The sequence below is a fragment of the Oreochromis aureus genome, linkage group 17, assembly GCF_013358895.1.
Source record: "Oreochromis aureus strain Israel breed Guangdong linkage group 17, ZZ_aureus, whole genome shotgun sequence".
NCBI classification, from domain to species: domain Eukaryota; kingdom Metazoa; phylum Chordata; class Actinopteri; order Cichliformes; family Cichlidae; genus Oreochromis; species Oreochromis aureus.
The window spans coordinates 35,281,830-35,308,657 of NC_052958.1; the positions used below are offsets into that span (position 1 = coordinate 35,281,830).

The window sequence follows — 26,828 nt, forward strand, 5'->3', positions numbered from 1 at the left end:
AAAGGATCAGACAGGAGGAGGAATCAGGACTGACCGCAGGCATTTGAGAAAGCCGGTGGAGTTCAAGATGTTGCTGCGGCCCATTTTACTGCATGTGGCCAGGTACTCGGAGTACATTTCAGATCGAGACACGGAGCCCTCGGGGTTTGTCTCAAAGTGTGCATTTAGCCTGTTTGGAAGAAGTAGAGAGCATCGACGGAGAGGGTTTACAGCACGGAGACACAGCAGCTCTTTCCTCGCACTAAACTCTGTTTTTCCTTTAGTCAAATTAAGACTGTGCACGACTAGGAATACATTCATCTCACCACTGCAGTGTAAACTTCTCCCCGTCCAGTTCAAGAATGCCAGGCGGTGGTTGAGAGGATTGAACTGGAACTCTTGTTACTGAGGAGATAAAAATGGAAAAACCCATTTACAATAGAAACTGATTTAATGCTTCAAACTGCACTGCAAAGCAAAAGGAAAATGTGCACCGACTCAATTAATTTCAGGAAGGTAGTGCTACCCAGGCGAACCACTAGATGGCAGCAAAGTGATAACTTTGCAGTAGCGGCCCTGCAGAGTACACTGACAGCTTAGGAATGACACTGCCAAGGTTAGAAGGGCTTCTCACTTACACACACACACGGTGCTCTGAGGAGTTGTTGCAGTTGTTTTACATGCGTGCTGCCTTTTTCCTGACACACAGATGCGTGTGGTAAAAACGCAACCCCGCATTTATTTTTAGATAAATCAGTGACTTTCTGAAGTGTTACGTGTTTGTTTTACTGAAAGTTCGTATTTTTTTGGCTGCTTTGATGCACTGGTTTCACCACAGACATAGGAAAGGCTAAAAAGCATTTATTTATACTATAGCTTCTTGAGTTTTTGCTTTTAAAATGTGCCCACTCTGCCATGGAGAAAACTGCAGGCCTGCTTTGAGTACTCATTGTGTAAAAACTGATGTGAAATGATGCAAACAGACTTCTGTTTGGTTTCCTGTTGGGTTCGTGCTGGTAAAGCTGCACTCCAGTAACTCACACGTACAGTCACAGTTCTGAGGAATTCTCCGATAGCCTCTATCTGTACAGCACACCAACGACAGAGTAATCTCTGGTGCATTTAGTGGTGGTGCTTTGAGGACATTTGCATTATCTACACGGCTTTCTATGCTCTTTTTGCATAAAAACTCCTCTTCCATCTCGACCCCTTAGTGTCAGATGAAAATGATACACAGGCATACTAACTGTATTGACTTAAATTCCAGCTGTTAAAAGTTTTGATGCCGTCTAAAAATATCTTGTGTAAAGATTTTGAAAAAGGCCAATAGCGATGCAACAGATGTTCTTCAGTAAGCATGGTGTTTACTGCTACGTCAGTCTTTGTTGCCAGCAGCACATGGCTTCTCGGTAGTTTGCAGACACTATAGAGGATCAATGCAAAACCTGATGAGGTTACGGATCTGATGTGCCAATCAGATCCGTGGTTTGATCCCTGGCTCGTACAGGCGGCGTGCTGAACTAAGAGTCCCTGGGCAAAATACTGAACCCCTTAATTGCCCCGGATTCATCCATCAGAGTACAAACACTCTATACAAAAACCATTCCATTTACCATAACATCCACTAAGAAACAAGCTAACAGCTTTGAGATGGGTAAACATCAGAAAACAATAAGAGGAAAATGTGGAAAGACTTCATGAGTAAGCAAGAGAAAAACTAAACCATTCCTCTTTAAAAAGAATAAAAAAAACCATCAAAGAGGCTGGTGTCCTCTCCGTGAAACACTGCTATACACAGATGTAATTACTCATGTTTGCAGAGGTCTGCAGGATCTCTCACAGCTCTTCATCAAGTTCAAACAGGAAACCCCTCCACTATCTCCTCCGTGTGTGTCCAGTGGACCTCTTTCGACTGTCCCGTCTCAAAGTCTGCTTGTTGTTTACATACTCTTATAAGCTGTACAGTAACGACCTGTATCTGCACTTTTTCCCTGGATGATGCAACTGGCATAAATATTAAGTTGGAGCCAGAACGTTGATGTATGACTGACAGCCTAAGACCAGGTGAACTAACTGACAGCTCCAGATCAGGTGGCCACACTCAGCATCTTCACCATTTCCATCTGTTTGCTCTGCATCAGAGCACTGAATGCAAATCAAAGCAAAACAAGGTCTTTTTAAATCTCTCCTCTCACTTCCGTGTGTGACTGTATTAAGCCATTCAGCTGTGTCAGACCAGTGCTCACCTGGTGCTGGCGCTCCCTGCACGGCCGCGGGTACCTGCTCGACCAGCTGTGGTCGGACCTCAGCTGCCTGGTCGGCGTTCGCCTGATGCTCAATCAACCGCACCGCTGTTAGGGCGTCAGGTCCAAATGTATGAAGGTCTACAGATACTAACCGAACCAACAAGTCTGAGCAGGAGAAGAAAGAACACGGGGAAAAAAGATTAAATAAGGAACTGCGATTCATGAACAGCTACTTTAGTACAAGTCCTTCTTTTGGCTGCTCCCTTTAGAAGTTGACACCATCCCCAGCATCCTCATCTGTCACACCAACCCTCTGCATGTCCTCCTTTATCACATCCATGAATATATTTTACAACTGGAAATGAGCCTTCTTTAACAGTCAGGCTAGCGTGACAAATTGGAAAGCAGACATTACCACAAGCACGAGGTAACGGTCGATTTGTACCTATGCTGTGGTCAACGAAGGCGATCTTGCTGCATGGGATTTCTCCGAGCTGTGCCAGCAGGTATAGCACCTCCAAGGAGGCCATGAGGAGCATGAGGTCCGGCAGGGTGAGGAGCAACATGACCTCCCTGTACGAGTCCTGGTCCACGTACTCACAGATTAGCACACCATTGTCCTCCACTTTGCTGAGGTTACCCAGGATCTCCATGGCTAAAAGACGCACAAAAAAAAAAAAAAAAAACCCACACATGCAGTTATTTAACCCGTTTCTTCAAAAATACTTTGCTAGTGGCAGAAACGTAAGTAGCAAACACCTACCTCTCATTTTGAGAAACCTGTCCCTGGACATCAAGCATTTAGTGATCGTGTGAAAGATCAGATGTGTCGTCCGAAAGTCAACAGGATCCAGCTGGAGCTACAAGAAGTCAGACAAGATTTATACAACGGTGCCACCATCACTCCAGCAAGTCAGCTGGCAAGACCTGCAACATTCATTAAAGACGTTTTACAGAGTGGACTCACTGCCCCACCGTGCTGAGATCATAGGAGGAGACAGGAGAGTCAACGTTCAAATATTAAGTGTACTCAATCAAATCAATGCACAAAGTGTTACTGTAATTTAAAAAGAAAAAAAAAAAAGTACAAGGACAACACATGAATTCCATGATGGCAGCCACGATGTATTGAGTATAACATATTAGGAATAGGGGAAGTGTTTGAAAATGTTCATATTTACATTCTTGCAGTGCCACATCTAAACCCAGCCATTTAAATAATGACATCAAAAGCTCAACTGTCTCTGTGAGGCACACGGTTTCCACTAAATATGGGCCACACAGACATGTTTTTTTATGCCAATAAACATTCAGTTTAAAAGGAAACAGGCTTCTGTGATGCTCATTGCAGTCACCGCTTCCATCCTCACAACTCTCTTTGAAATATTTTTGCATGTTGAGTCTTCAGTTTGACTTCAGTATTTGTCTAAAGCCGATAAAAAAAAATATGAGAATTCACCCCGGTCTAATAAATATGTAAATGTTATGCTGAAAGGCCGACAGTGTGGAAATGATGCTGATACACCATCTGTTGTCGTTTCTCCTGGAAACCTACAGCTACAGCTGATACACCACGTGTCTTCCAAATGAATCTAGTAGATATGTCTGCATATTTATGAGCAGGAGCTAATTTAATCATTAATCCATCTGATTCTGGAAGAATATAAGCATGTTAGCCTGTTCAGCAAGTGAAAGTTCGACAACAGTCGCTGCTGATTTCCTATAAAATCCAGGAGCTGGCAGCAGTTAAGCTATTCTGGTATTCTTAATTTTTTTGTCATTTATACACTCACAGGGCATCTTATTATTAAGGGGGCACCTGGTGGGACCTCCTATTGCTTCAGAACTGCCTGGCGCACTGGTGCTGGAAACACAGACCAAAGCCACTTTACTGGATCTTGTGGCTGTGAAAACCAATTTGAGTGCAGTGAACTCATTGTCATATTCAGAAATCCAGTTTGAGATGATTTGAGTCACTGAACTACAGGCTCAGTTTCCTGTTCTTTGCTACAAGAGTGGATTCTGTAGCCCATCTGCTTCAAGGTTCGATGTGTCGAGCTTTCAGAGACGCTGTTCTCCATACTTTGGTTGTAGTGAGTTGAGTGAGCCTTTATATTAGTTTACAGTCCATCAGCAGTCTCTGAAATACTCAGACAAGCCTGTCTGGCACCATCAACCAAAGATAATAATACAAAAAAATTAATCTTTCTTCACTATTCTGACGCTTGGTTTTAAAGTCAGCAGGTCATCTTAAACATGCCTGAATGCTTAAATGAGTTGCTAACATGTGATTGGCTAATTAAATAGCTGTGTCAGTGAGCATGTGAACAGATGTACTTAATAAAGTGGCTAGTGAGTATACAGTTAAGCCCATAATTATTCATACCCCTGCCAAATTTTGACTTAAAGTTACTTTTATTCAACTAGCAAGTTATTTTTTGACTGGAAATGACACAGGCGTCTCACAAAAGATAATAAGATGATGTACAAGACGCATCATTGTGGAAAAAAATATTTCTCAGCTTTTATTTACATTTGAGCAAAAAGTATCATGTCCAGAATTATTCATACCCTTTACAAACTGTCACAGTCTCTGGGAAAATCCAAAGTTCCATACCATTCCAAATAGTCAAAGCTGTTCTAAAGCATCCTAATTACCCTGATTAATTGGAAATAGCTGTTTTAATCAACTCAACAGGTGAAAAACAGCAGCTCTCTGCAGGTGGTCTGTGGACATTCATGGCTAAGACAAAGGAACTCAGTGAGGACCTGCAGCTGTGCATTGTGGCTGCTCACAAGTGAGGAATGGGCTACAAGGCCATATCCAAATGTTTTCAAGTTCCAGTGGCTACAGTGCAAAGTATTATTAAAAATACAAGATGTTCCGCACTGAGGAAAATCTCAGAGGACGTTGTCGGAAGCCAAAAGTGAAACCTGTGCTGGCCAGGAGAATAGTGAGAGAGGTGAAAAGAATCCAAGGATCACCACCAAGGCCATTCTGGTGAATCTGGGCTCTGCTGGTGGCAATGTCTCAAGGCAGACAGTCCAACGGACACTGTTGGGTTCCACGGATGCAGACCAAGGAAAACGCCACTTCTCCAGGCACTTCTAAGGCATGCAAAAGCTCATTTGGCCTTTGCAAATGCTCATCTGGACAAAGAAGAAGATTTCTAGTCTTCAGTGTTATGGTCAGATGAAACAAAAATTGAATTATTTGGTCACAATGATGTTGCCTTCATTTGGCATAAAAAGGAGAAGCCTTCAACCCAAAGAACACCATCCCCACTGTCAAACATGGTGGTGGGAACCTAATGCTTTGGGGGTGTTTTTAGCCAATGGACCATGGAACCTAATCACAGTAAACAGCACCATGAAAAACAGCAATACATGAAGATTCTCAACAACAACATCAGGCAGTCTGCAGAAAAACTTGGCCTTGGGAACCAGTGGACATTTTAGCACGACAATGACCCAAAACATACAGCAAACGTGGTGAAGAAATGGTTAGCAGACACCAACATTAACGTTTTGCAGTGGCCTAGCCAGAGTCCTGACTTGAATCCAATTGAGAATCTGTGGAGGGAGCTAAAGATCAGGGTGATGGCAAGAAGACCCTCCAACCTGAAAGATTTGGAGCTCATTGCTAAAGATGAATGGGCAAAAATGCCTGTGGAGACATGCAAAAAGCTGGTCTGCAATTATAGGAAGCGTTTGATTGCTGTAATAGCCAATAAAGGCTTTTCTATTGATTATTGAGAAGGGTATGAATAATTCTGGACATGATACTTTTTGCTAAAATATCAATAAAACCTGAGAAATATTTTTTTCCACAATGATGCCTCTTGTACATCGTCTTATTATCTTTGGGGAGACACCTGTGTCATTTCTGCTCAAAAAAGAACTTGCTTGTTGAACAAAAGTAACTTTAAGTCAAAATTTGGCAGGGGTATGAATAATTATGGGCTTAACTGTATATACTGCTACAGCAGTGGACACTCATTAACCACGGGCAAAGTTTCAGATAATAAGGCTAGCATGTGTGGAAGTAATCCTTGCCTCTAGTAAGGCCAAAAAATTAAATTACGAAGCTGGAAATGATCCCAAACTTTAAATATGTGGCTAACTAATGTCGGATACACTCGTCACGCTTTCATTTCTTGCGTGCCACACTGGCAGTTCAAAAGAGAGAAATTGCAGATTGAACTAGAGTGTATATATTTTTGCTGCTGTGTTTTGGTAAGGCTAGAAAAAAAAAAAAAAAAAAAAGAAAGAAAAAACAACACCCACACAAATCAAATATAGAGCACTGCTTTTACTACAGCCTAACATGTGCCACTTCAATGAGCCGAAACCCACAGCTCCACAGATCTGCTGGCCACAGATGCTGCTGTTATGACTGGACAATCGCTGCAGAGGGAGGGGTTTAGCTAACACGTGAACTGCACTGAAGGACACCATCACACTAACATCAACTCAACTGGCTGTTCTCAAGCTCCACTGAAGTATTTTGGGTAAGAAATGACAGCTCGGTGTGTTACAGTGACCTACATTTGAAAGCAAATTTCCCTCATTAGTGTTCAGCTTAACTACTTCACTGATCTGACACATATTCCTAACATGAGAAAGGGTATCTCGATGTGAAGCCATTTTTAGCACATTGTACCGTCACAAACCCACACCTACCTCGGCAGCCACATTGCCCAAAGTGTCCAGTCCGAGCTGTCGGAGTGAGATGAGGTTACAGTGGGCGCAGAGCAAAAGGAAGCGCAGGCACGTTCGGTTGGCCGCCAGCAGCTTGACGTTGGCCTCCTCGAAGGAGAGGTTACGCAGGATGACGGCAATCTGCAGCACCCGCTGGGCCTCCATGTCGCTGATGCCCGCGGTTCGCGGAGGGTGGAAGAGGCTCTGCCAGCGCTCTGCGCACGACGTACCGTCTGCGGAGAGAACAGGAGCGACTTACAGCGGGTGAGGGTGTAAGCACATAGTGTATGAATGGGAGTGAGTGGTCAAAGGAGGGACACATGTGTACTGTATAAATGTGCATTTACCTTGTGCTGGGTTGCTCTTGTCCCAGATCAGCTCCCTGACTTCAGCGTCCTCCACCACCTCTTTCCAGAACTGTGAACGAATAGAAGCTCTTAGCTGTGTGCTCCAAAGGATGCTAATAATTCAGCTGGATCCAAATTCAGCAGCATTGAGTTTTTGGAATGGTCAGACTGCCTCGAACAGCCCTAATTAATCTGCAGCTACCACAGCGTGAGCATAAAAATAAACTAAGGTGGGGTTTGAGTGAGTCAGACTTATTTAAGGCAACAACTTTAAAAAGAGGGTGAGCTCTGTGGTTGCAAAACAAACTCGAACTTTATAAAATTGTAAGAAAGAAAAAGGACCATACTGCTCTCATGATTTAAACATTGTTGGTGGCATAGATCAGATCAGCTCACCGTAAAGCTGCAATCTGCCTGTAGAGCATGTGTCACTCTACGTAAAAGTCCTGAGCCATCCCTTGTTTTCTCTAAATTTTGCTATGCAAATGGGAAGTGGGTGCAGAGATTTATAAAGACAAGTGCAAACATACATGGAAATAGAGTATATAATTATGATGATGTTGCCAATTAGATGCTTTCCAGATGCTGTAGGATACTGGAGGATTAAAATCTGACTTTTCTGTGTTAATTCCATCAATTTTAACAAAATCCAACACCGCTGGCTGAAACGCAGCCCAAACCATGATAGTGACTCTACCATATTTCTGACTGTAGACGCTCACCGTTGTACCTCTAAAACTCCTCTTTGCTTAATAATGAGGGTTCATCACTCTACAAGACCTGCTGCCAGTCTTGTGGCGTGAATATTACAAAAGCAGCCTGGCTCAAGACTTTTGCACAAGACTGTACAGTTTCAAAATAAATAAAAACAAGTCTTCAGTAAATTCAGAATGGCAAATGGTAAATGGCTCGTATTTGTATAGCGCTTTACTTAGTCCCTAAGGACCCCAAAGCGCTTTACACATTCAGTCATCCACCCATTCACACACTGGTGATGGCAAGCTACATTGTAGCCACAGCCACCCTGGGGCGCACTGACAGAGGCGAGGCTGCCGGACACTGGCACCACCGGGCCCTCTGACCAGGACCAGTAGGCAACGGGTGAAGTGTCTTGCCCAAGGACACAACGACCGAGACTGTCGGAGCCGGGGCTCGAACCGACAACCTTCCGATTACAAGACGAACTGCCAACTCTTGAGCTACGATCGCCCCAACAACCTGTAGATGTATTGTTGATTTGAGGTCAGCCTTCCAACTGGATACAAAGTATCTTTGACCTCACTGTGACCTCGTGACTTGGAGCCAAAGTAAAGCCCGTCTGATTGAAGCGAAATTAAATCCTACGGTGCATCATTTGTCATTCGTGACTTGACTTTTATGCATGCCTCTTAAATCGACTGAGATCAAAGTCATTTGACCTCCATTCTGTCTTAAAGATGCCTCAGAGAAATCCCTTTGTCAGGATTAACTGCTGGATTCCTGCCAATCTTCACACTGTACAGAGTCACACATGCTCTGTGGCTTCTCAGTATAAGCAGCGCACATTTAGCAGAAAAAGGTCGGAGAACATTAGACTTTTTGTAAAAAATAAATTAAAAATGTAGAACTTACCCTGACGAAGTCTCGGGAGGTTTTCTCCTTCCAGTCCATCCCAAACACCCCGGAGAAGCTGCCTAGCGCTGCAAAGACACAGAGGGATGTTAGAGGGAGCGCCTGAGCTTAGCATGGTATTATCCCTCTCTTTTCCCTTCTTCTTCAATTCCCCTTTGACAAATTATATTTAGGGGGTGCTAAGAAGCCAGAACCTTTGATCCTAGAACAAAGAGGTGAGAGAGGGGAGGCAGCAAACTGGGAAAATATTTGAGATTCATGCCCACAGAATAATTGCTCCTCTTTAGGGAAGCACAATTAAAATGAAAATGCTTTTTTACTAAACCAAGGTAAACAACCTCAGTCTTTTTATCTGAATGTTACAATGCTACTGTTCAGTATGTGAAGAGCTGAGGAACGTACAGTCATCGAAGACGCCGGCGTGTGCCAGAAGCAACGTGACCAGTTTGGGGTCCTTGTCCAGCTGCATGGCGTGCTTGCTCTCGTTGGAAAGCAGCGTGCAAACGTTAACTGCAAAGTCCACTTCGTTGGGTAGGCCCGAAAGGAGAGACAGCACCAGTTTGTTGTAGTCACACGGTGGAACGAAGTCCGTAGACAGTCCATAGCTTTGGCGGAGATAGTCTGAAGGAAAAAAACAAAAAACAAAACAAAAAAAAAAAAAAACAGAACAAGTATGAAATATCAGTGAGGTGGGAGAAATGTCACATACCCGCTTTCTATAGCAACCTCAAGCAAACAAACTCAGTTGAGGTTATACAAGTGCTGTACAGGTTATACAAAATATATTCTTTACATAACAGTCACAAAGTCAGAATAAACACACTAAAAATCATCTAAAAGTAAATAAGACTGTTTGCTGTTTGTTAAGTAAGGTGTCGCCACCTTACTTAAAGGATCCTGGATCCTGAAACTGATTGGAAGCCAGTGTAGGTGTGATGTGAGCCGGCCGTTTCTCCCCGTCAAAACACGAGCTGCTGCAATTTTGTGCAGCCTCCATGCTACAAAATAACAACCGACCAGAGCCAACATATGAAGAATTCCAAGAGCTAATAAAAGCATGAATTACTCTGCCAAAGTCTTGTGGCAGGAGCTAGGCTTTCACCTCACTGAGGAGCCTTAGCTGCCTTATTCGCTGTAGTCATTTTTACACATGCTCTGTAGCCCTGAACCTTTCCAGGAGGGAGGTACACGTGAGAACAAGTGCTCAACACCTACAGTGAAGCGTCTTTAACTCGCCAGCTTTGTGGTACAAAGTCTGTGTGCTGATGTGAGAGTGGTGCAGGTCACACAGCAGTGAAGCGGTGAGCACTGTGGCCTCACAGTGTGGAGTCTGTATGACACCCTCCCCCTGCAGTCCTAAGACAGCCATGTTAAGATAAATAGTGACTGGCAATCTGTCTTGCTCACGACCCTGACTTTGACAAGCAGTTAAGATGACGGATGGGTGGATGGAGAACATGGCTGACAAAAACTAATGCCGTGTGCCACATCTTTACAAAAGGGTAAGTTCAGACTGTGTCATGACATTTTTCAGAGTTCAAGTATGAGATCAGGTTCTGATTTAGCTGCGACGCTGTAAAGTAATGTCACGTGTGACATAAAAGAAGATGCGGTGATAGTCACGACACGAGCGGGTGACAAGTGTGAAAGAAGCCAGAGTGTTAATTAGGAGGTTTAAAGTCAGGTAAGGTTCATCATGGGTCTTCTGTCAGAATGCAAAGAAAACAGCCATCAGTGACTTTGCAGTGGGTTTGGAGTTTTATTCGAATTTAAATTATCAACAATGAAGCAGGACAGCACATTGTATGAGTGTTTTCAAAGTAATGACAACATCATGTAAATCTGAGCAGTGAGAAGGCGGCGGCCTTCAGCTGGTCCCTCGGAGGACTACATTTGCCTGCACACTTTCAGCAAGTTCAGCCCCTGTTTCCATTTCCTTTAACTGAACTTTCAGCAAATCAAACGGGCACGAAGCTTTTTTTAGCTCAGATTAGTCTGATGTGTCTGGTCTCGACTTGTGAACACTCTTTAACTTTTAATTGCATCTGAATGTGAATCAGTCAGCCTCCATGACGAAGGTTTTATAATTAAAAGACTTGTAATCCCAACTGCTAGCTGTGTGGGGTAAACAAGGCCCGATTTCACTATTATTACTGAGAAGCTCTCCGGTGTGGAGGTGCAATCATTTTGTAAGCAAAGACCTGAGATTCCTCCCTGTGCTATTGCCAGATTTTCTGCCATCCATCATTTTGTGTGCATAGGTGTCATTTCCCTCCCCCTCCCCCAAACAGTGGCTATTTCACTGTGGTGCAGGGTCTTTGTAGACTGCTGCCTCTGGAAACCAATCATAACAGAGCGAGAGAGAGGGGGAGTCCTGCTGAGTGAATCTGATTTCCATGCTGAAAAGGTTTGTGAAGCCAAATGTAATTCAGCTGAGCTGCCATTATAGCAGCTACGGCTCTATTCAGGAGCTGCCTGCCTGAGCTTGTCCTCCAGCACCTGCAGCGAGCCGGCCGCCAAACAGAGGCGCAGAGGACTGATAGACATCGGCTCGTCTGACGGGTGCAGGCTTTATGAGCAGGAATGAATTAACAGTTGTCGCGGGCCTTGGAGACAACAGAGAAAAGAGAGGCTCGGTGAGAAGTTTCGGGAGAAGCTGTCAAATAATAACCGCTCACTATGCAATATAGTTACATTTAAATTCAGGGCCTGTGGTACAAGTGCACTTCATTTCTCAAAGATCTACCAGAGGCAGTGCACAAAAATCAGCCAGTATCAGCTCACTGCAGACACATCAGTGTCATTGTGAATAAAAGATACCTTTTTGCCATCAAGCATGCAAAGGATCATTTCATTTATTTATTTATTTCACACATGGTTCAACAGTGTTTCATTTCCTTCATTCAAATCCTCCTTCCCATTAATATAACACTGCATCAAGACTGAGCATGATCACACCAACGGGACGCTAATATCTGTCTTCATAAACAATTTTATGGTAGCTCCAGCTTCAGTAAGTGTTGCAATGATAACACGAGGGCCATCCCACGTGCTTCGAAGCTTTGCTGTCATGATGGAAACTGGCAGCTGATAAATCAGCCATACATTGTAAACACACATTGTAAACCAGCCAATAGCAGCCTTGTTAATTGTTAATGGCCCAGCAGCTAATCAGACGGCAGCGGCTACTCGGAATCTGTTGTGTCAAATCAGCTTTACAGTAGTTAAATGTTCAGAGATGGCATGATTTCAAATGTTGGAATTTACAATCAGCATCAAAATGTTTAAAAAAAAAAAAAAAAAAAAAAAAAAATTCTAAATCAGCTCATAAAATAAGGTAAAGAAATGTATATTTACCATTTATCGCTGCAACTCTTAAATAATATAGCCAAGATGACCATGTGCCAAGCCTACAAGCATGCTAGCAACCTGTCAAAAGTCTCAACTACAAGTTTTGCAAAGATGATTCCCAAAACGTTGAGTTTGGTGCATGGCAGCAAATATTCATGCCATCTTAAAAAGACCTCATAGGTCCATATTATGCTAATAGACCACATAGTTCTCACACTTAAGACTTACTTGTGATTCCTAAAGTTTCTAAAAGCAGAGCCCTTTAATCATGAGCCCCCTATCCTGTGGAAACAGAGCTCATAGTTTGCATTTGGGCAATAGACTGTACTTTTACAGACTCTACGATTTCTACTATTTTTTTAGGCTCAAAACCTTATTTTCATGAAGCTTCTGTAAACCCAATTCTGAAAATGTTGGAACGATGTATAAAATCTAAATAAAACCAATGAAATGATTTTAAAAGCTCATAAATCTATATATTTTTTCACAATAGAACAAAGAAAACATGTTTAAACAGATGTTTTACCATTTAATGGGGGGGGAAAAAGAATTCTAAGGCAGCAACAAAAGGCTAGAAAACTAAGTTATCCAAAAAAGACACAGCTGGACAAAGATTTTGCAACTATTTAGATTAACTGGCAGCAGGTCAGTAACATGCCTGGGTATAAAAAGAGCATCTTAGAGACCCAGAGTTCCACTCATCTGCAAAAAACTGTCTATAAATTGTAGAACATTTGTGTTCCTTAACATAAAATTGCAAAGCCTTTGATCATCTACAGCAAATACCATCAAAAGATTTAAGAGAATATGGAGAAATCTCTGTGCGCATCAAGCAAATGAATACCGGATGCCTGTCATCTTTATTCAATTCAATTTTATTTATATAGCGCCAAATCACAACAAAAGTCGCCTCAAGGCGCTTCATAGGTACAGAGAAAAACCCAACAATCATATGACCTTTATTCCCTCAAACAGACGTGGAAATCACCGCATGGGCTGTTTAATGCTGCAATTAGCAGAGCAACAAACTGATGAATTCATTAATCTTCTGTAATCTATTTTCTTCTTAAATATACAACTTGTCAAATGTGTTGATGAAAATATTTTCCAATTCATTTGTAAGTTAAGTGCTAATGTATTTACAGTGGAACCCCGACTTACGAATACCCCATTTAACGAAAAATTCAAGTTACGAAGGCACTTAACGGTAATATTTCTGCCCGTGTTATGGCAAAATGCCCGTGTAAAGAAATCCACTGGCTCTGATTGGCTGAACCCAGAATGCCTACAATGCCCTCCAAATCATGTGACAACCCCTTGGCTTTCGTACTTGCACTTCACTGTTCCACTTGAACGACATATTGTTGTTGCAATTAGCAATTAGCCTATAGCCTATCGTTAACTCAAAAGGCGCGATGGGTGCTTCGACTTACGAAAATTTTCGACTTATGAAAGACCCTCGGGAACGAATTAATTTCGTAAGTCGGGGTTCCACTGTATAGGCAAACCCTGAGAAATTAAGCCAACAATGAAGCCATGATGAAATTGGTGGTTGCAGCTCTAACTCTAACTCTGTTTTGGTGTTAAATCAGAATTGAATTCAAAATCCTGCTCCTCACATATGTGTACCATATCACCCCAGCACTTGGCTCTTGCACTGCAGGCCTACTTGTTGTTCCTGTGTGCTGGAACCAACTTCCAGTTTGGATTCGGAGACAGACACTATCTCTACTTTCAAGATTAGGCTTAAAACTTTCCTTTTTGCTAAAGCTGGGCTGAATGAATCCTCCCTTAGTTATGCTGCAATAGACGTAGGCTGCCGGGGATTCCCATGAAGCTATGTGTTAATGACCTCTCTGCATCGAATCATATCTGTTATTAATCTCTGTCTCTCTTCCACAGCATGTCTTTCATCCTGTTTTCCTTCTTTCACCCCAACCGAGCTTTAATGGTGTTAAAAACAAGTGCGCTCACTGGGAGAGAAAAACGCCTTGAGCATGATTTGGCGCTATATAAATAAAATTGAATTGAATTGAATTGAATTGAACTCTGTGGTGGTCAGGTTATTGCCACCTTTGTGTGCTGCTTACAGCTGGGTGAATGTAAAGCTGCTGTTTCGAAATAACACAATGAGTCAATGAGTCAGCCCGTAAAGCTACGCAGAACTGTTACACTTTGTCGCCATGAGCTCTCCTTCCATTATACAGATTACAACTGATTTAAAATTAATGGTTTGAGCCAAGGGCATGCGAGACCGTTTGAGTATTACAAGCACAGAATTAGTGAATCATCGCCGCTCAATACGACATAATACTTACAATCACAAGCTTTAGAAAAAGAGCAGGAATACAAGTGTTCCGCAACAACTATTATGGGGGAGTAACTGTGTTCTTTGGCTAGTGAATGAAGGTGGAAGGGGAAAATAAAAACCCCTTACAAGCCGCAGTTAGTTCACCACCATTTGTCGTGTTTTCTGCCCCTCCATGGTCGTGTTTTGGAGTCAATTAGCTCAGCGGGCAGCGAGGAAAGAGCCTGCGACTGAAAGGCTGGAGACTCTAATCTAAAGTGAGGCAAAGGGAAAACCAACAAGTGCTTCCCTCTTCCCTTCATCAATAACTGTTGTCAGGACAGTCAATTACCTCTGAGAGCAGCCCAGCGGTCAGCTCTACAACGTTGTGAGGCTAATGGATATCTCACACTGCGTGTGTGAGCCCCGCCTGACAAAACAGACAAGAGGCTGGCCTTGGATGCATACGCAGAAACATTTTGTGTGAAATATAACGCGACTCTTCAGGGGCTGCTTTTTGTAAAGAAAGTGGCTGCATGCCTGGCTTTGAAAAATAATTAGTCAACGCTTAGGTGTGTGTAAGCAACTTCCGAGAAAATGAAAAAGGCACAGACAAATCACTGCACGCTTCGCAGGCTCAGCTCAAACACAGCAGCACTTAGCAAGGTGAAAACTGAATTAAATGAGTCACTGTGTAACAAAAAGGGATTCAATGAAAAGTACAAAAAAAGCAGAGTCGTGAATTGGACCAACAGCAGAGAGGCTCGGCTATCCCACAGGTCGTTTACTTTAGTTATCCTGATGCAAGACCAAAATGCAGATTTCTGCTAAAATAACGCACATTGGTCTCGTTGGTTTTACTCGTACACAGACCAATCATGCTTAGATTGCTAGTCAACCTCTAAAGGGAAAAAAACCACTCATATTTTAGAGTTTTTGAGCTCTTCATCATGCAATCTTTCTCAGCAACAAATTGATTAGCCATCACAGATCAACACTGACTGGCTGGTAGATGTCATTAGGTTTGCAGATAGAGGTTAACAAGGCAGACACTGACTCTCTGAAGCAGTAACTGAAAGACTGAGATTGAGCAACCTGGCGATTGGACCAAAAACGACATAAGTCACCAAATACACTCGTTAACAACAGTTAACCCACCTGTGCAGCCAAGCAGAGCAAAGTCTATGTGTGGGGTAAACTGGGCTGACACCAATGTCTGGCTTTTCCTGGCAAAGACCTTCACTGAGTAACTACACGTAGCAGTAAAGAGACACAACACAGGGTGTTTGCAATCCTGTAATATACTGCAGCCAACCCTGCCAGGAGAGTCAGGACTGAGGGGGTTTCCTGTGGAGTATTTGGACTGCAGAGAGTATAAAGTCTTGATTATAGGCAGTTGTCGACACAGACAGCTGGTGATCCAATGGCTGAGCAGTCATTCCTACTATACTTCTCTGAAGTCCATTCAAAGTCTGCTGCCATGGGTAGTTGCACTATAATGTAAATTATCCACAGTCAGGAAAACAACCAGGCACGAGGTCATCTGCATTAAGCCTGGCGATCACTGTAATTCTACATCAGACGGATCCAAGTGGATCCTGGTGGACTTGAGGTATAGTTGAGCCTTAACAGACCCAGTCTGAACAAAAACCCTGCATCTTAGCAGGCGGATCTGGCGTCTGTGTAAAGCACAAAGGCTGACTGCCGAGAAAACACACATAAGGATGCACCACGCATGCTTAAAGGCTCAGACGTTTAAAACTAGTAAAATTACAGTTAGATGTTTTACAAAAGGCTGTATCACATGATTTCAACTGCACCCTCCAAGTAAACGGCACATGAGCTCGTTAGTGTTTCTAACCTCCACAGCAGAACAAGGAAATAAAGCCTGCTTGATGCCAGAACATCAAACGCTCACATGAATTTATAACGCACCACAGTGTGTTATCTAACACTATCGGAGACAAAGTTCTCTGAATCGTCACAATAAATTAGACTGATGGAAAAAAAAAAAAAAAAAAAAAAAAATCCTAGAAACAAGTCATATTTCTATGCATATGCTTGACCTGAGGGCTGATCAGCTCTGCATTCGTTGCACACACCCAGCGCTGATGAAGTGATGCGCTGCTGCAATCAAGCCTGTGTGAGGACTGAGTGCTTGAGTTAGCCAAAGGGCAGAGAGAGACCGAGACACAGACGGGATGAACTTCAGAGAAAATAACAAGTGAGAAAGAAAAAGTATGCAAGCAGAAACTGGACACCTGTACATGACACAGATGTGACAGAGAAACACAGTGATCACAGACAGGACTTTACCTGATACAATGTGTTGCTGGTAGTTATAAGAGTTGGGAATTGCACCGATTGGAAGAGAGGCTTTGGGATTCCCCGGCTGCGCTTCCTCGTCATCCTCGCCGAAGTGGTGGACTTTCTCATACTTCTCCAAGTATCTGTGCAGCGGGAAGATACAGAGAGAGGGAAAAGACGATAAGCAAACGTCTGATCTACTTCCTTTTCAAGGTGCAAGGTGTGTTTTCTTAAAATGCACACGGGCAGATTTTTGAGCGCACAGAAGGGCTGAAGTTGATGTTTTAGAGTTTTAAGTTAGTTGTTGGCTGAAGCTGTTCTAAGAATGAGGGCAAACAAAATTCCAGACTAGCGGGAAAATGCATTAGTCTGCGATTGTCTCCATTTCCTTCCGCAGCTCCTGGTCATACAGAAGAAGCTACAAACACTCTCAAAATGTCACTAACAGCTAAATGGGTTAAAGTATGCTATAAAGCAGAGGTGTCAGACATAAGGCCTGGGGGGCCAGAATCAGTCCGCTAAAGACTCCAACCTGGCCCACTGGACAGCTTTGGAAAATGAGAAGGAGGAGAATTTTATTACTCTTAACTGTAATAAACTGAACAAAAGACCTCCACCCATGGCCATTCATACTACAAAGTAAAGGCGTAATGCAACAATTAAATGACAGAAAGTTCCTGTTTTTTCAGTATCCACTATAGAAATGTATGACTTTTACAGTAGGTTCACAAAAAACAAACACACACAAAAAGACGAGATTAACAAAATCTTGCTATTTTTATTACAGGACAGTCTGTGCATTGAGCTAACAGAACTTTTTCAATGATGTTACACATTTATTTCTTAGACTTTAAGCCCAAAGCATAATTTCTTTACCATGTTGAAAAACAGAGATATCATTTTCTACTTCTTTTTCTGATATTTAAAAATATCTGAGGGATTAAATGTGTCACTAAACTACTTTACACCGACAGAAAGGAGAGCTTACGCTGGTCCGGCCTGCATAAGATCAACGAGGGCCCGATGTGTGCCACAGTGTAAAATCACTCTGACATCCCAGCTCTAAAGCTTCAGGAAACAGAGGCAACGCAAAGATCGTTTTCAATTTCAGCTTTTTCTAAATCCAGATCTCTGAGTTGGGGAACAAAACAACAAATAACTTTTCTTCATACACAATTTTCCTTCAGTGATACGGCTTTAAATAGCTCATCGAGAAGAAGCCGCAAAACAAGAGTAGCTGTGATGGCAAAGACAGAAAGAGCACAACTGGCAATGATTTCTTTATATAATAAAAAAAAAATTTAAAAAAAGAAGAAAAGATGAAAAATAAAAACCCACACAAAAAACAACACAAATAATGCCCTGTGATAATCACACACTCTTGCATAGTGAAAAGTCCACTCTTCAATTTTCAGATAGTGTTAAACATGTGCAACTATGCCCGATAAAAAAAAAACAAACAGTAAAACTAAAAGGAATGGAAGAAAATAACACTGTAGTTACTTCTCATAGTTATATTGGAGTAGGTTTATATTGTAAAGTGCCAAACTGTGTATACGACTCACTGAAGTACTACTATCCTCAATGACACAGCTACTAGACGATACAGCTGACCACATCCACAGTAATCTCTCACTGAGCAAACAGCCACTGATTGGAAGAAGAAGAAGAACCCACAAGGATAGGAGAAACTACACGTGGAAGATGGCAACTAGTGCGGCTGCCGACACAGATCTGAACAGACTGGCTGATAAGAAGAGAGTCGGGTACGGAAGCACTTTGCGTTTGAAGCGGATAACCAACGGCTGATAACTGATTCTCAAATGATAACATGCAAATGATGCAATCATCCTTTTCAGACCACATGAGAAAATGCTTCAAATTTAGTAAAGCACCTAAAAGATCTCACAGAACTCAAGGTGAGTGAGTTTCAGTTTGTATTAACATCATTCTCAAGTCATCCTTAAACACACTTTAGCATTTTGTTGACATTCCTGCTGTGAAGTCAGCCGTGTCCCCCTGTGTTTACAATGGCTAACATAAGATAAATGCTTAAAGCTAATGTACTGTAACTAACATTACACATTGTAGTCACACTAGTAAGCTACTCAGCAACCATCCTAGCATTTCAGTCTGTGTCCTGTCAGCAAAACATATTCTTAATATTTCCTGTTATGGCCTATACCATTGGTACTTTGATTTACAGATGAATGCTTTTATGTCCGCTTGTGACTTATTTAGGCTAATAAGTCTAGCAGGTAGAGGGGATTTAGTGCAGTGTGTCAGATTCAGTTAATCTAGAGCTAAAGCAGAGTCTCTTTGAGGAAAGCTCACATCGTTTCTGCAGACTCTCCTTGCTGCTGTTATGCATGTTGCAAACAGATGATTCACAGCTGGTCCAGCTGAAGAACTAAAAATGCATGGGTTGAGTGTCACTGCGTCTCCTACTAGGATGAGCAAACGATGATGTGATCGACTCTGGACGTCTCTGTGGGAAATGTGTTACAATAAACTATTTGAGAGATACTAGAGTAAGGTAACTACAGTAATACTGGGCCATAAGGGAAATATGTCAATTAACGTAACACGCTTCAAATTACAAGCAGAGTTGAAGAACGAGACGATGGACACAAGATAGGATCAGCACCTGCTTTCACTGGAAACAATAAAAATCTATATAAATAATGTGCTCAAATTAAACTCAAAGCAATACAAGTAAAAGGAAAAAAAAAACCCCAAAAAAAAACAAACTCAACTAAATATCCGCAATGAATGTGACTTGTACACAAAAATGCTTGTGTCCTGAGGCCTATGGGGTCACTTTACTGCCATTAAAACTATGTTATGTTACAGCATTACCTGCTGGTGTTATTATGAGGACTGCTTTGTGTCATCAAAAGGAAATGCCCCTTTGCAATTAAACTCTCTTGAGGGTGTGCAGCCTACTACCCATTTACCTTTGAGTGATCTGACTTCACCTCATTGCATAACAAGGTGATATAGGCAGTATTTCCTCTAACGTAAAACTAGGACCAAGTTTGTTCGCTCCCTGAGTGCGGCAGCTAAAAGCAAATGTCTGCAACACCAGCATCACTAACAGGCCAACACGGCAGCGCTGCGGCCCTTAAACCGGTTCTTTAAAATGTGAAGTCGAGCTCCTTACCGTGTCACTTATCAGCCTGGCACCGAATCATGCAAATACTCAACTAGTTCACAACTCGCCAAAGGAAAAGGGAACACAATAAACACAGCACATTCTTCTCCCCCCCCCCCCCACAAAAATGCAAGAATTCATGTTCAGTCCTAAACTGCCCTACAAGCAAAAGAACTGCAGAAACAAAGCAGGGAATCAAAGGAGCTAAACATCCTTTTATGGGCTCTAAAGTCTTAAGTAAAGAATGACGTACAATGGAAATAAGGACACAAAAAGAAAGTAACGTCTTTGCATAACATGCACACCTCTCACAGTCATGTAAAAGGGGGGCTTTGCATGGTTTCTTAAATTTTAAATGGCGCACTTTCCATGCACCTGAACTGCCGGTTGTTAGGCGACTTTGATTTCAAATGAATGAGCTACATCTAGATTTTCCTCACTTTCACCTGCTGAAAATCTAAGGTAGAAACATGTGAAGCAGCTGCGAGGCGAAATCCAGCAAATTCCCTCTCATTCTTGGGAACTTCTCACTCAACTTGCAGGGAAAAGAAAAAACGCTCTGAATGAGCATGTGACTGCAGATTCAGACTTTCCTACATATCATAAATACCTCATGAAAATCTTCACAAACTACACACACACACACACACACACACACACAAAAAAAAATACCTTAGTATTACCAGTGTGGTGAGCCCAGCTTGTGTGGCTGTGAGTCACCGAGCGAGTGCTGTTTCTGAATTAGGCTCTGCTAGTTCATCGTGGCCGAGGTAATCCCCCGTTCGCTGGCTGCCGGGTGACACGCTGGACTATAAATACACTCAGCCTTCATTTGCAGAGAGAGAGAGTGAGGGAGGGAGGAAGGAAGAGCGGGAGAGAGATAGGGCCCTCTCCCGACTGCAGCGTCATCAACCGCTGTCTGAGTACAAGCATGAAGAAAGAAAAGAAAAAAAGAAAAAAAAGAGAAAAAAAAACGGGGGGGGGCAATGGGAAGAGGGGAGAGGACTCAGCTGCAGATGCTTGTGCCTGCACTTCCCCTTTTTTCCCCACCCTTGTGCACGCATTTTGAGAGAAACATCAGTCCCCTGCAGCTTCAGTAGCACACGACAACCATGCAGCACAAACCGCCGGGGCTTGCCTCAATATTACTACAACCGTTTAGGGAAGTGTGTGCATGTTTTTTGTTGTTGTCACAGAGCGCCTATTTTCCCTCCAAAATAAATGGGCTGAGCACACCAGCATGGGGGAAACTGGCAAAGCGCAAGCAGTGATGAGCAGACGCCGGCGCAGACAGCTACTGTCATTAGTGCAGCGTTATTTATGGACATCTGGATCAGGGATCGGGCACTCCTGTCTTCAGTTACTCTCAACTACCCAAATGTCCCCAATGCGTGTCAGTGTATGAGAGTGGACTGCCCCCTGCTGGACGAGGACGCTGAGATTACAAACACACACGTAGTGCCAGTTTCTGCAGAGACATGTTTGCTGGGGTTTAATGGAGTTGGCTGCCCGGCGCAGGCTGAGGGTGGTTTACTTTGTCAATAATCACGGGAGTGATTATGGAGGTCACTGAGCCAACTGAGAGCGGGATCACTGACAGCACTAACCATTTGTTCAACTTAAAGCCAGTACAGAGCATGCATGTCAACTGACTGATGCAAAATGGTTAAGGAAGACCAATCTTTTCCTCACTTTCTTACATGCATATAGCGCATATAAAAAAGGGTGGACACTCCTTTAAAAAAAAAAAAAAAAAAAAAAAAACAAGACCAAAATTTCAAGTATTGACATCAGCACACTTTTTCTCCTTTTGGCGCTGAAAGATGTCAGTAAGCACAGAAATCCTCATATGGTCATTTCATGCACTGCTTTGTTTACGAGTGGTGGACAGTCAGAAGAAAGCCACCTTAAAAGCAGAGCAGCTAAAGCAGAGATGTATCGATGCCCAGTATGAGACATATAAAGATGATTTTGAACTGTGAGTCATGCAAAGCCACTTCTGTAGAATCTACTAATAAAAATATGGCATTGAGAATGAAAAGCGCCACACTGGCACTGTGCTCTGCTGAATGGAAGCAATGCAAGTCAAACGCATCACTGCTAGAAGTGTTTCGCTTTATCAGTCTGGCCAATCAGAGTGGGATAGTAACTCAGAGTGTAGCAGCGTCTCCTGGGCCCAAACTCTTTAATTTTGCAGTTCCTCCAGAAACACCACCAACTCAGGTGCTGCTCGTCAAGGAAAAGTGTGACCCGAGTGTCTACATCTTTTTTGGAAAATCCTGACATGAGCTGTCAAAGGGCCCTTTCCACTGAAAAGGATGCCTCGGCTAAGTCGGACTTTGCAATGATAGCTTTTCACCATGCAGGCACATCATCGCCTTGGAAATGGAGACCACTCACACATTTAGTCTAAAAACGGTTATTTTGTAACACTGTAAATAGTAGGATGAATCACTGGTATGGCTGTAAATTCAGAACATGCTAAAGTGAGATCCATCCAAACTGTAGCTGTGATTGGTTTTGTGGGTTTCACTATTGCCCTGAAAAGAAAAAAATCAAAAAGTATTTCTATTTTTTCCCCCCAAAACAATCACCCTAATTTGATTACTAAGGAAATTTGTTTATATAATAATAAATGTAAAAACTGCAATATTACACTGAGGGATTTTCTAGGCTATTAACTGTCTGGCTGATAAAATTGGAGGGAAAAGAAAAATCTGACTAAGTGATTAGTCTGAATGGAAGAAAACAGTTCAAACTGAGCACAGTCTAATGGATGACGTTAGAGACAGTCTGTACAAATATTGTGTGTGCGTTTAAGAGCCATTTGAAACAGTTAATTACATTCTTCAGTAAAACAGTCGTATTTTAAATGCAGTTCATACATGTGGCATTTTAGGCTGTGCATAACACACGATGACACGTGTTTACTGTGTGTGGCCAATGCGATCGGAGCGACAAGAGTCATTTAAAATAAATAAATAAAAACCTTCCCAAAAGCAGACACATTTTCTCATTTGACTCCAAAGTTATCTGCTTTCATTTCTTTAACACATCCCATCTGCCTTTACTGGTCCTGAACGCAGCAACGAGACCCTTTAGACACTTAAGGGGCGTCCACACAGCACGTGTGGGGCAAGTCTGACCAGTAAGTGGGCTGGTCGCTAACTGCCCATCAGGTTCTGGTTGACAAGGTAACCCTACTACTATGTCAATGACTATTTTCCTTCACTCTTATTGGTAGATGCTTCGATCACTTGTGTCAAAACTGAGAAAAAGCTTAACCTGGGAGGCACGCCTGCAGAATAATGACTTCGGACAGACAGACAGGTACCTGTAGGTGACACCTTGGAATCATCAGTTAACTCAAGCTGTACACAGACTCGTACTTCTAGTGGCCGACAAGCAACATGCAGTTTACCTGTATGGTCGACTAGTGGCCCACAATCCTAAAACACAACATGCAGAAAACATTTATTGCGGTCAGTGCTACTTTAGCTTAACAGGACCGTGCTCAGCTTTAGGTTGCCAACTGGCTCTGGCTCTCTTGTAATTTGCCTCCCCCACCCCTCCTCACTCAGACCATCAGTCTATAGATCTTCTCTGCACGAGATGCTTTGACTGCTCACGACTTTGAAACCACATCTATTAATGATGGCTCAGTTCACTTCAGTAAGACGTGACGGTTAACCTGCATGCCACCTTCCCTCAATTTGAATGCAGCCATCAGTGATATGCCTGTGCCTCCCCAGGTCAAAGTCTCCCGTGAGAAGGCCTATGAAAACAATAACACTTGTATGGGCTTATAAAGTGTTTCTTACTAGTGCTTGCATTAATTGTCTACATAGCATGTACATAATCTTATCACGGGTGTCTTCCAACACTAGAACATTAGAGATTTACTCTTTAGAGAATTTACTCTTTTAAGACACGGGTTGCTATCGACTTGGGATTGACTAAATACAGAGAATAAACTCCAGTTAAAAGCAAAGCGCAAGCCAAGTGATGCAGTTCTGCTAAAGAGCTTAAGAAAATGGTAAAGTCTGGTTGTAGCTCTGTCAAGTACATCTGCCCATCTGCCTGTTAGCAAGGAAACTGAGAGAAGGAGATTAGGCTATCAGTGGTGGCCAACACTGCTGGAGGGCAGGTCAAATTACAGACAGACCCAAAAAAAAAAAAAAAAAAAAAAAAGTCCCAAGAGCCTTCAGATGTTATCTGTGATAGAAGGTTTGCTCTTGTATTGTGCAACATTGTCTATTAATGCGTATAAAATCACAGGAGGTGGCACTGGTCCACATGCCTCTCTCGATAACTCATCTTCATTTAGGCGACCCTGAGCAGCAGCTCGGATGAAGCAGGAGGAATACAAACAGAGCTAATGCAAGCCAGATCAAAGGCCACTTCATCCAGATGTTTCAGGAGAACTTACAGGCGGCTGTGCAGCATGGCACAGGAAGCAAAGTGGCACCAAACAGCCATCACGGTACATGGCATAATCTCATAAAAAGGTGTGAAAATTAACACTTGCTAGTAAAATGTGTGTGCAGTCCAAAAGCTGGGCAATAGTTCACTGCTGTGTTTTCATTGGTTTGTTGCCTTCTAGAAACAGGAATATCATTTGTGTAAAGCTGAAGAGCTGATGTTTAACGAACTGCACAGATATGTGTCGTTAGCAGTGATTCCACACACTTTATCTGGAAGATCGGTCTAGAACGTGTAACAGCTGATTTGTTGGACATTCATCAACTTGTTTGTTTTTACCATTACCCATTACTCTAAGAGGGCACCACCATTTGAGATTTATTTAATAGATGGCTCATAGCCCCTTCTCACCCTTATTCTGCAAGTTACTGCTAACCAGCAAACCTCAGCCTTTCCCATTTCATATTTACCCTGACCAGTATCAGCCCTTAACTGCTTCCCCAGAGAGGATTTCGTCCTATACCCAGATGTACTCCAGCTCCACCAGCTCTGAAAAGCCATTCTAACCAGAACCTGCAGCAGGTGGAGAACTGGTTCATGTGTCATGCTCACCAAAGCCACAATAGCAGAGGCAGAGCCCATACGTGGCTACAAATAAAAACAAACAACAAACATTTGCAGGTGTGATTTCATATTTAATTTGCGACTGCATGCATGTCTTCTGTTGCAGTGCACATGCACACAAATGCAACCTACCATGAATAACACAATCTAAACCTATTGCCACCACAGACAGTACAAAAGATTGCTTTTCAGACCCAAAAGCTACATCAAAGTCAAGGTACAAGTGCCTTAGACACGCATCCTTTCAGTGCACACCAGGGGGCGACCCCCGGGGTGGGGGGGGGCAAAAAAGACTAACCACAACATAAAGTCCATGTTGTGAATTTTGTGAGACCGACAACTCAATAACCAATGAGCTTTAGTCATATCCATTCCCCACTCGTCACGTCTAGTTTGAAAACACCAACACGGCAGCAGTGAAAGCATCCCAAACCAAAAGCCATGTCTATATTTCATTCTATGAGTGCAATGTAGATCTATTAACAGACGTTATCCCTGAAAGTTGCAGTTACTTCAAAAGGTTTCGGTCTCTTTGGGCAAAGCATGGTTCACTATGCAGACAGAGTGACAGGACACAAGATCCCCAAGGCTGACACGATTCTATTCATTTGACAATGTCTCCTGAGAACATACATTCAAATAAGCATAAATTTGCATTAATCACATGACTGTACCACCTTCTAATTGCAGGGGTCATGAGTAAGCAGGGGTCTAAAAGAAGGGTCACAAGGCAGAAATGGTTGAGAGATGCACAGCTAACAGAAGAGGAATTGCATTACGATGTGAAACATCCTACTATTGAGTGAAATGAGTAAACCCAAGAACGGGATTGCACCTGCTTCTCCGTGTTGCTGTTAGCTTTTAAAGAGTGGTCTGCACAAGAAGCACCCTGCTGAACTCTGGAGACAGATCACTTAGTGTCGGCTGATTCAGCATCAAGTAGTATACACAAAGACCCGTTTCTGTTTTTCTAACCACAGTATTAAAAAAAAAGCAAACTCATAAGCACAGCATGAGTTAAAAGGTGAATCCAATTTGAAACACTCATGAATGAACGCATCAACAGATCACTGTCACATGTGCTCATCAAATCAGACTTATGATTTCAAAATAAATGCATTTTTAAAGAAGGCATTTGGATAAGTAAATATAACACGAGAGGCTTTCTGAAAACTCTCCCTGTTTAACTATTTAAATGTGTTACTGAAAGCCAGAATAAGCCATAAGTACAAAAAAAAAAAAAAAAAAAACAACTGATGAATTGTCCATTTGAGCTTTCGCAGAAGCTGGAGTGAATGTTCCTTGATGTCAGGCTCAAGGGCCCTATTTCCTCCCAATGGGGTTGCAGCAGTGAGGGCAAACAAAGGCTGAAGCGGGGTATCCGTCACCTGACTTGGTTTCTAGGTACAACACACCTCAGTTTGGGAACAAAAAGTAGTCGAAGACTAAAGCAACACCAAGAGAGGCCTTACTTCAAAACACTCTTCATTCACTCTCAAATTACAGAGTTTGCCCGAACAAACTGCATGATGGTGCTTTAGTGGGAACAAAAAAAACAAAAAAAAGGTTGTGAGGGTTCAAAGTTTGCTCCAAACCACTTCCAAATAATATGAAACTACTAATGGAAGAGAAAACCGTGAGAGATGTGAAATTGTGTTGACTGAGAATCAGTTGAATCGTTGCAGCCATGGGAAAAAGTGGAAGCAGTCTTGAGTAACTGGAAGCCAATCCAGCAAAATTCAGGGCAGAGTACATAAAGATACGCCAAATTATAGAAGGGGGAAAACAGTAGCAGGCTG

The 26,828-nt window shown here is 42.6% G+C and overlaps 1 protein-coding gene across 2 annotated transcripts in view; it reads right to left on the reverse strand.

Annotated features, from left to right (window-relative positions):
- Nucleotides 1–26,828, reverse strand: part of arid2 (AT rich interactive domain 2 (ARID, RFX-like)) — a 43,507-nt gene that overhangs the window by 10,330 nt on the left and 6,349 nt on the right. For both annotated transcript variants that reach the window (XM_039600679.1, XM_031753395.2), the window contains 10 exons: nucleotides 16,839–16,972; nucleotides 9,287–9,505; nucleotides 8,885–8,952; nucleotides 7,274–7,343; nucleotides 6,909–7,159; nucleotides 2,989–3,085; nucleotides 2,671–2,880; nucleotides 2,226–2,390; nucleotides 306–384; nucleotides 35–169 (listed from right to left, as the gene is read on the reverse strand). In XM_039600679.1, the coding sequence (XP_039456613.1) occupies nucleotides 35–169; nucleotides 306–384; nucleotides 2,226–2,390; nucleotides 2,671–2,880; nucleotides 2,989–3,085; nucleotides 6,909–7,159; nucleotides 7,274–7,343; nucleotides 8,885–8,952; nucleotides 9,287–9,505; nucleotides 16,839–16,972 (1,428 nt within the window). The remainder of the gene's footprint in view (nucleotides 1–34; nucleotides 170–305; nucleotides 385–2,225; nucleotides 2,391–2,670; nucleotides 2,881–2,988; nucleotides 3,086–6,908; nucleotides 7,160–7,273; nucleotides 7,344–8,884; nucleotides 8,953–9,286; nucleotides 9,506–16,838; nucleotides 16,973–26,828) is intronic.